This window comes from Clupea harengus, chromosome 17 (genome assembly GCF_900700415.2).
Source record: "Clupea harengus chromosome 17, Ch_v2.0.2, whole genome shotgun sequence".
Lineage (NCBI taxonomy): Eukaryota > Metazoa > Chordata > Actinopteri > Clupeiformes > Clupeidae > Clupea > Clupea harengus.
Genome location: NC_045168.1, coordinates 14,672,736 through 14,682,357, shown reverse-complemented (window position 1 = coordinate 14,682,357; position 9,622 = coordinate 14,672,736). Strand labels below are relative to the sequence as shown.

The window sequence follows — 9,622 nt, the reverse complement described above, 5'->3', positions numbered from 1 at the left end:
CACTCACACACACACACACACACACACACACACACACACACACACACACACACACACACACACACACACACACACCCACACACTCACACACACACATAACACACTCGGGTGCACATTGAAGTGATCACTTTGATACGCCCGTATAGACTCTCTGCATCTGTCCGTCCTCACATTGTCTCTCAGTATTCTCTGGACGAGCTGGAGGAGATGATGCAGGGCGTGAAGAGGTTCCGCACCATCCTGACGGAGATTGAGCAGAGGCTGGACCACGAACAGGCCTCAGTGTATGAGGATCTCTCAGCCACTGACAGGTACGCTGACAGTGTGTCAAACTGAAGCCTTCATGCTTTTTTCGACAAATAAGAAGCACACTGTTATTACAGCACCAAGACACTTGGTCAGTTCAGTGTTATTGCAATTTCATTTGACAGTTTTGACAAACACCCCGGCCCTGCCAGTCATGAAAAAGGTCTGACAAAGGATTGGGTTTCTATGTATTTTACTCAGAACTAGAGAAACGTCCCATTGGTGTGTGGCTGGGCTGTAGATGAGCCACAGTGCAGCCGTGCTGCAGCCGTTGTTCACCAGGCCTGTTCTGTTTGTCAGGGAGGAGGTGGGGGACGTGCTGGAGCTCAGGGCTGCGGTCAAACAGGAAGCACGGAAACTAGAGCTGCAGCTGACGGACCTGGTCCATCACTACGACGACAGCTTCAAAATGGTATGGTGCGCACATGTGACACGGTTCCAAACCTGAAATGTTATTAGATGTAAAATGGAGGTTAAGGAAAGTGTTTTGCTTTTGACAGTTTGTTGCAAGTATGATTTTGAGTATGTATAAATGAGTATTTCTGGTTGTAAAAGCATTATCATTATAATGCCATTTTACTTATTGTGGTAATTAAAGTCATTTTATTAGTAACACCATATTACCTGACTGTTGCTTTCCCAGAAGATCAACAGGCTTCTGGATGAACAGTCTCATCTCTGCTCTCAGCTGAGAATACATCCCTCAGGCAGGCCCCGCCCCTCAGACAGGCCCCGCCCAGAGCCCGCCTCCACCGAAAGTGTGGCCATTCAGTGCAGCCTACTGCCTGTGACAGACACAGTAGACACACGCCTCTCTCCCCATCACTCAAGTAACAGCACAAAGCAAGGCAAGCTGGACTTCGTAGGGTTCATCCAAAATGTAAGAGTCTGCGCTCAAAATGAGCTTCTTTTTCCTACTGTGTCAGTGGGAGACTTGTGAGAATCATGTCATGGTCAGAAGGCCTGGACCCCCTCACTCTCCCCAGACCCAGGGCGAGAGGTGAACAGGGCTTATGTCCTCACCAGTGTCAGACAGAATCTGAAAACACCTCCTGCTGCAAGCTGACAGTCACCAGGTTACTGTGGGTCAATATGCTGACAGGCTGATCATTTTAAATGTCTTTCTTTTCCTTCTTTTGTCCAGCTGAAGAATTCTGTCCACCAGTCCATCAGTAATGACTCACTGGAGTGAAGTTGACTACACTACATGATGTGAGTGGAACTGACATGTCTTCATACGTTGTGCTATTTTCTTCTCTATATCTCTCATTCCCTCACTTGGTCTCACTACTCTCTCTCTCTCTCTTCTTTTACTATCTATCTATCTTTCCCCCATGGTTTCGGTCTTTAATGAAGAACATGTTTGTGTTTACAGCGTTTCAGGCAGTCATTATAATGTGGTGGAGCATACTCATTTGTGCTTTTATCGAAAGAGCCTGAAAGAGACCGGTAATATAAATCATTTGTTTGTCAACAAACAATAATAATTAACATATTTTCCCTCAACTTTATTTGTTTCAGCTGCTGCCAACTCAAAGATGTCTTCCTCTTGAACTAATTTATTCCTTCCAATGATTGCCTTCATCCTGCGACTGCTTTTTTTGTTTTGTTTTTTAATGAGGACAAGAGCGCAGTCTTCCCAGAAGGAGTCAGTTTTCAGCTCGAGTCCAATAAAAGCAAAATAAGAGCTAGTCCTCCATGACTGTTGTGTTGTGTGGCGTGATTATTATCCTTCATTTGACACCGACACGAATATGACCTTTGATAATCTGCACCTATTAGCTGGTTTATTTTTCACAATAGCATGTGCTTGTTGAAGCTGTGTATCGTCCAGAGAAGACCACAGTCTCTGTTAAGAGCAGTGTGAATGAGGAAGCAGCTGGCGGGCCCAAGATCCTTCAGATCATAACAAGATATGAAATACACTTGAAACTGGACGTTGTGTATACATAGAGTGGTATGGGGAGATGTTTATCACGTTTTATTGGGTGTGTGTGTGTGTGTGTGTGTCTGTGTGGTCAGCAGTTCACAGATGAGTGTGTCGGGAGCTCTTGGTGTATGTTTCAGAGAAAGCCTGAGCCAGTGGACGAGAACACATCCAGGCTTGTGTCTGATCCAAAGTTAAGAAAGTGTATTTACTTTTTTTTTCTTGAGTATTGTCTTAATAATGAAAAAGTGCAAGCACAAATAATTCAATTGAAACGGATATTTCTTACCCTGGTTATAGTTGACATGTCGGCTATTATGTTTCTTTCAAAACGATTCATATCATTGGGAATGGCCACAAGATAAAAATGCCCATTCAGTTTGCAACATAGGACTTTACCAACTAGTCATTTGATTTACTACACATTATTGAAGAATGATCGCTACATCCTGTAGTCCAACCACATGACCCCCCCCCCCCCCCCCCAGTCAGTGTACAGCAGGCAGAGAGCTGTTGTTCCTGACTGTCACTCAGGGAAACTTGCACTGAGGAGGAAGGGGCTAGCGAGACAAAGGCCTGGTTCAGTAGCTGGATTTCTTTCAACCCCCCACAGCTTATACGTCAGAATGAAGCTGGAACCTATAGTTTTTTTTATTTTCTCCATTTAAAAAAGCCCAGTCAAAATATAAAACCCCCCAATGTTTTACCTTAAAATACCTAATAGCAGGCTATTACTCACGATATCCTAATAAGATCAAGCTGATGCTTTTACCTCTAGGCTGAACTCATATTCTGTTCTTTAAAGTGCATTACACACTGAGCTGAACAGCCTTGAAAAATGGAATCATGGCCTAATTGTTCATACTTATGGTTTTGATGGTTGCAGTTTTGCATTCATTTTGGGTACTTCAGATTCGGTTTGCCCGGACAATAACAGCTATTCTAGACCATGTTCTATTGTCCCCAGAGTGGATTTTCTACAAAACATCTAATTACAATTTTAATAATGTTTATAAAAATGTCTCCCATTCAGATTGCTAAAAGCCTCTCCTGCTGGATGGATAATGTCGTCAAATCCTCCTCATATTGGAAAAGTTGCTCTTTCACATCTGACAGCAAAGTGTTATGTCTAAGTACAACGGCACAATGTGTTAGTTGTTTTATTACAGGCAAACAATAAACATCACATCAAATCCTCTCTCTGTCATGATTGCATTATGTGGGACATTTCTGAGTAAATAGCTGTTCTACTATGAATCTCTCAGTGAGAGGTTAATGCTTCGGAGATTGAAAACCTGACTAATTTTTGAGGGAAAGCAGTCTGTCAGGCGTGTAAATGTGGAGAAAAACAAGTCCTCAAGTGAAACCAAAGATATTGACTTGAATGCATTCTAACATGAACCCCAAAGAATTTGATAGGAGTTCATAAACATTTGCCAAGTTGTCCTGTGAATTTTAGATGTTTAGTTGGTCCTGTTTTGTTTATTGTGTGATGAATGTAGATTTGCATAAGAGCTGTTAAGGCAGAGTGGCCATCTTTCCAGAGCACATTTAACATAACAAACTAAAAGTAGTTGCAATTAAGTCCCAAGTTATATACACCCTTAAAGCATTTATAAACCTTAGTAGGTTTATAGAACAATTTTTGGCAGTATCATTGGCAGGTATCCTGTGTAAAATCAGGATAGCATGATCAAGATTTGTAGGATTGACTTAAAAGCAGATAGGGAATACCATTTGTCATTGTTTTAATGGTGAGAATGGGAAGTACTATGAGTAAAGTAGGGCTGGCAGATGCAGTGCAGCTGCTTTGTTGGGAGTTAAAGCCCCAGCAGATGAACACAGTCCTCAGTGAAAGCCTACACCACGACATCTGGACTGGGACTGCACTTTGTGAACTACCCTCTCCCCCCCCCCCCCCCCCTCTCGCTCTCTCTCACACACACACACTCCTTGTCTCATTTGCTCCATCTTTCATTTGTAGGTTTTCTCAGCAACATCTCTGAGTAGTGTCTCTGAGTGGAGGATCACTAAATTTGATTAATTTTCTCCGCATGAATATTCCATATTTCCATATTTCTTTCTCTCCCTGCCTCTTACTCAAACAATGCATTCACTCACTATTTGTCTCATTTTAGATCTCTGTTCCCTTTTCTGCTCTCTCTCTATACATTGCCCTTACTCCTGTTGTTCTCCTGCCCCCCCCCCCTCCCCCGCGCCCTTTATTTCTGAGTACCACTCATCTTTACATGTTAGGATGGCGTGTCAGTGAAACTGTCTAAACAGGTTAATTAGGCAGCCCTTTGAAATTCATAAGTTTGGACAGGCATGTGACGAAGGTGATGGCAAGGGCTCCCGTTGCCTTGACAACGGTCGCTAATGGAGTCGTGGCAGTGATGCCCCTCCTCCGCGGTACATAATGCCTGCTTTTGATCTAGCCCTCCACTACCAGGAGCTCTCTCCGGGCTACAAAGGTAAGAGCTCTGCCTTCTTCTGCTGTCTGATCACCATCATCTTACTTGGCATTTAAAACAGCAGCTAAGCAAATAGAGGTTTTTGAGTTAAGTGTCTAATATCATTTTGAACACAAATGTGTGTGTTTATTCAGTGTAGTGTGGAAAGTAAAATGCTGACTTTGCAATATGAAGGGGGTGGAAATGTTGTAATGTTTAATGAGGTTTTGTAACCCTTTCCTTTGGTTTGATTATCTTCCATATTTGAAATGGTATGAATGTATGTTGTCAAGAAAATTGACACCATCTTGCATATGTTGAACATTCCATTTGTGCCTTTTTGGACTTCCAAGCACAATTAATGTATTATTAACTGGACACATTTTTAAAATGAGCTAATTCGATTTTAAAGAGCAGTCCAGGCTGTTCAGAAAATTATTCTTCCAGCATTGGGAAGTCCTGTGATGTGATTTGGCCATGAATAATGAATACCGAACCTCAGTGGTAGCAGACTGAAAGACTGAGATAGTGTCATCTGATCTGGGGACAGATCGCCACCAGAGGAGATGTCTGCAGGCTGTGTGAGGTCACCCCCTGAGATGACGGAACACAGGCTGCTGGGTCAGGAGCCGCGCTGTGAGTATGAGAGAGGCAGAGAGGGACAGAGACGCTGAAATGGAGCATGGCATCTGCTTGTGTGTGTAGCTAGCCTTTCCCTGCCCCATTTGAGGTTCTGAAACCAGGACAAGGCATCAGGCCTTGAGTTGAGGCAAAATAGTTTGTTTCACATATTCACATTCACTTACAGCTTTGTCAACCAGCAGCACTGATAGACTACTACAACATGTTCCTTTACTGAAAATGGGATGCAGACCACATTCTTCTACAATTTTCTTTTTTGCCCGTGAGAGTACTGAAAGGGACAGAATTTTCTGGCTTTTTTCCCCCAGCAAAGTGCTTTTTAGGGAAAAGGGTTCTTTTTAAAGAGCCCATTCAGAACCTGAACCTGAACCTGTATGGTTCCCTCTGTGTGTGTTGTGTCAGATGGTCTTTCTGAGGCCCAGAAGAAGGTGAAGATGGACCGGCAGAAGGAGCGCAGCTCTGTGGAGGCCCCCGCTGACGATCACCACGACAACCAGGAACAGAAGAAGCCACGCAGGAAAGACACACCTGTGCTCAACATTCCCCCACTCATCCCAGGTCAGCATTGAGGAAGTACCCTAATCCAGATATGTTATTTGGGAAAGCACAGATAATGCCATAGAAACAGATATTTCTCCTACCTGAAGTTACTCGTTATTATTCAGGGAAAAAAGGTCAGCTCCATGATTGACATGTCTGTGGATCAGTCATTTCATCAAATCGATTCATATAATTGTGGATGGTCACAAGATAAAAATACCCAATCTGTTTGCAACATAGGACTTTCATTTCACTAACTAGTCGTTTCGTTTACTACACATTTTGGAAAATTGATTGAAGTGATATCTACATTCTGTAGTCACCTCGCCCAGGTCAGCAGGCAGTAGGCGGAGACTATCACTCAGGGAAACTCGTATTGAGGAGCATCATTGGAATTTAAGATTATTCCCTTCAACTGAAGGATATTTTTCTATACTATATTTTACTATAAATTGTTTCTATATCCAATGTAAAACAGAATCTTTTGTTTTATAAAACATTTTTTTCAGTGTCTGATCGATGCATGTCCCCAAGTTAAAGGGGGTGGTGGTGGTGGGATTCAGATAGTTTATAAAGCTTAGTTTAGTTTAGAAAAATAGAAATAGAGATGAAAAGAACAGTTTGAGAATACGGAAATATATTTCAATATTATATACCAATATTAAATCAATTTGATGCATTGAAGGCACACAAATTCCAGTCTTCTATACGAACACGGATACAGAGACAGAGAATTGTGTTGGTTGAACCAATACAGATAATGATGCCTCTGTGCACTTCTAGTCGGTATCCGTATTTAGTCTACATCCACACTAATATGTTTTAGTTTTAAAACATTTAAATCACTTTTGCTCCGTGTACGCCTGGTGTCCATACTACTCCAGAGTTTTTCAGCCCCTAAAACGGAGACCTTTAGAAGTGCTGCTGGCCTGTTTCGGGACTTTTGGAAACGATGACGCAGACACCCACATTCGCACATTTGCACATCTTCCTCGGTTTCTTCTTCCTCTTTGTCTCTATTTCCAGGTCTTGCCTTGTCTTGCATTTTTCTCTTACTGATTGTCTTTTATATGATCCATCTTAATGGTCACTATTTAACTCAATGGTCAATACTTAACTAATAATACCCCTGTATCTTCTCTATTTGTAATCTTTCCAATGGATATAGAATGTATTATACTGTAGCATCTCTGGGTTCTTATGAAGTCGTGCATTGGCAGCGTTGCTTTCAATTTGCCTGGAGGCGTTTTATTTTGACAGCCACAAGCTGGACAAACAAATACACAGGAGGACCTAAGTGGGAGCACAGGAGGGCGGGGCATACTTCTCAAAGACGCTCACATAGATGTTGGGCAGATAAAGCTAAACTAACACAGGGATCAATTGACACGAGACACAAAGTTAATGGACATACATGGACACATACACCTCTTTTAGACACAAAAGGGATACATACCCAAACGCTCATGAATTAGACTGCACAACAGTCCAGCACCTGATGCATGCTGGGAACACCCCCAGCATACTACAATATGTTTGGTTATGTTGTGCCTAAAGCCTTATACCCCAGTGTTATAACAGGCTAGATGTATAATTATGACTATACAATAACAATCATGAAGGCTTGTAAAAAGCATTGAAAGGCATTATAAATATGTTAAATCTAGTGACTCATATTCGTCTTTCCTGTGTTGGTTCTAAATAGGTGTGAGGCTGATCAAAGGAGAGAATCATCTGGTTCATCTAGAAGATGAGGAAAAAGACGGTAAAAATTAAGTCCTCTTGGAGCCGGCTTCCGTCAGTCATGATGACAATCATTCACATCACTGCCACAGGATGTTTGACTATTTAATGTTAATTTTGTGCCCTTTAAAAAAGAGAATGTAGCATTTGTAATCCAACCATTCATGCCTTTGTTGTTTGGAGATAAAAATATAAATTGTGCTTATGACCAGTCAGGTGTGTTTGAAAACTTCATTGAGGTCATGTTGTCACACAAAAAAACAAGTTTTAGTAAAAGCATGTATTTATTACTTTAACTGAAAATGAACATGATACCATGGACCTGACAGACATGAGGTAAATATTCAGAAATTTCAGTTTCTTCATCCGATGGCAGAAACTCTAAACATTTGTAGCAGATTAGTTGCCTTGTGTTGAGCCGCATGACAGAAGTGTTATGTCTAGGTTGTGTAAATACTATTTGACAGTTAATGGAACTGCAGAGTAACCTGATCTACCTGCAATCCTTGTTGCCTAACTGAGGTAACCTGAACCCTGATAGCAGTTTTGTAAATAAGCATAGTGTTTACAAGTTTGTAATCTCAGGTCTTATTACATTTCCTCCAGCTAATGCCCTGAACTGTCAGCTGCGATGCAAATGCCCCACTTTTCAAATATCCGTTATTTATTTAGTATCAACTGTGCAAACATATTTAACCACAGTCAACTGGAAGCTAGACCTTTTTACTGGCATTACAATGCTTTCTTTGCAGAGTATTTACTGATAGAGTAACTGTAGAGTCCCATATGTTTCGTCTCATAGTGAATTTGAGCTCTTCCAAATATTACAGGAAACCAATAGTTGAATGCTAGTCATGTTAGACACAGGACACAGGATTCTATTAGATTACTAGAACCCAACCTATATAAAGTGTTTTAACTAATATAGGAACTAGCCTTTCTGGAATCTGAAAATTGAGACGTAACACCAAAATATGCATATTAACAAGATGTATGGCCCTAGGTCATAAGGTCACATACCAGACAAGTTGAGTTGAGGGGTCGTAGCCAAAACTCCCCAGCCAAAAAAAGTAAAAAAAATAAAAAGGTGTGATTGTGTGTGTGTGGTTAAGTGGTGATGAAAAGAGAGTATGTAGCCTCTCATGAATCAAGACACACGTGTGGTGTGTTGGTTCCCCTATTGTTTGTGCCCTGTGAAATGGCATGTAATGCGTTATCATATGGTTCAGAAGAGGGCTGTTTGCCCAATGGGGAGATGCAGCATAGGTATATGTATGCAGTCTGGCGAAACGTTGTGATATCATGGTTTGCCAGCTGGAGAAGGGTTGTTCGAGGACTGCTGCACGGAGCTGGCGTCAACTGCTGCCCCAGACCCTGTGTTGGGAGCGATGACAGCTCATAGTGCAAATGACAGGCCAACCGCAGTGCTTCAAGAAACTGGTGAAACAAACACGCAATTACTGCCTCAAGCCGGTCTCTATGATGTGACAAACCCTGAAGTTTGCGGTGGTGAGCGTTTGTACAACTTTTGGCACACAGGGACAGACGTTGTGGGGGTTGGTAAACGTTTCAAACCCGTCTCATGGGAAAATGAGGATGAATGAATTGGCTGAACAAATGTTTGATAGAAAAAGAAAAGGCAAAAATTTGCATTGCTTACATATATCGTCTCTCTTCTGTGGCAGACATGACACTGCTCTGATCTGGGTTGGCTGGCCTTGCACCTAAGCTTAAATTAATTGAAAACTGAGTGCTTGTAAACCCTATCAAGCTCTGCAACGTGACTATGTCAATGACGCAGAGTCAACCTTCACACACACACACAGGCCTCTCTGCAGGAATATAATCAAACGCTGCAGTAGCCTACTTGACAGCTGCCCTTGCAGGGCCACTGAGTTGCATTGCATGTCACAGGGAGTAGTGGAATATCAATCCAAAATGGATGTCCAACCCTGTGAAGGATTTCAGCTGAATATAGAATTGTTGAAAGTTATGAAACAAAAACAAGGAT

At 41.9% G+C, this 9,622-nt stretch overlaps 2 protein-coding genes across 6 annotated transcripts in view; both read left to right on the top strand.

The window, feature by feature from the left end:
* Positions 1-2,008, top strand: part of itprid1 (ITPR interacting domain containing 1) — a 17,454-nt gene extending 15,446 nt beyond the window's left edge. For 4 of the 5 annotated variants that reach the window (XM_031584048.2, XM_031584051.1, XM_031584050.2 and 1 more), the window contains 5 exons: positions 184-311; positions 607-718; positions 950-1,186; positions 1,451-1,518; positions 1,828-2,008. In XM_031584048.2, coding sequence (XP_031439908.1) covers positions 184-311; positions 607-718; positions 950-1,186; positions 1,451-1,498 — 525 coding nt within the window. In that variant the 3' untranslated portion in view covers positions 1,499-1,518; positions 1,828-2,008. The remainder of the gene's footprint in view (positions 1-183; positions 312-606; positions 719-949; positions 1,187-1,450; positions 1,519-1,827) is intronic. The other variant, XM_031584052.2, reaches the window with a different exon arrangement.
* A 2,642-nt stretch (positions 2,009-4,650) lies between these two features.
* Positions 4,651-7,920, top strand: ppp1r17 (protein phosphatase 1 regulatory subunit 17). Its single transcript, XM_031584350.2, has 4 exons — positions 4,651-4,707; positions 5,237-5,322; positions 5,731-5,886; positions 7,574-7,920. Exons 2-4 carry the CDS (start codon positions 5,253-5,255, stop codon positions 7,642-7,644), a joined length of 297 nt encoding a protein of 98 aa, XP_031440210.1. The 5' UTR covers positions 4,651-4,707; positions 5,237-5,252; the 3' UTR covers positions 7,645-7,920.
* Positions 7,921-9,622: the final 1,702 nt, after the last annotated feature.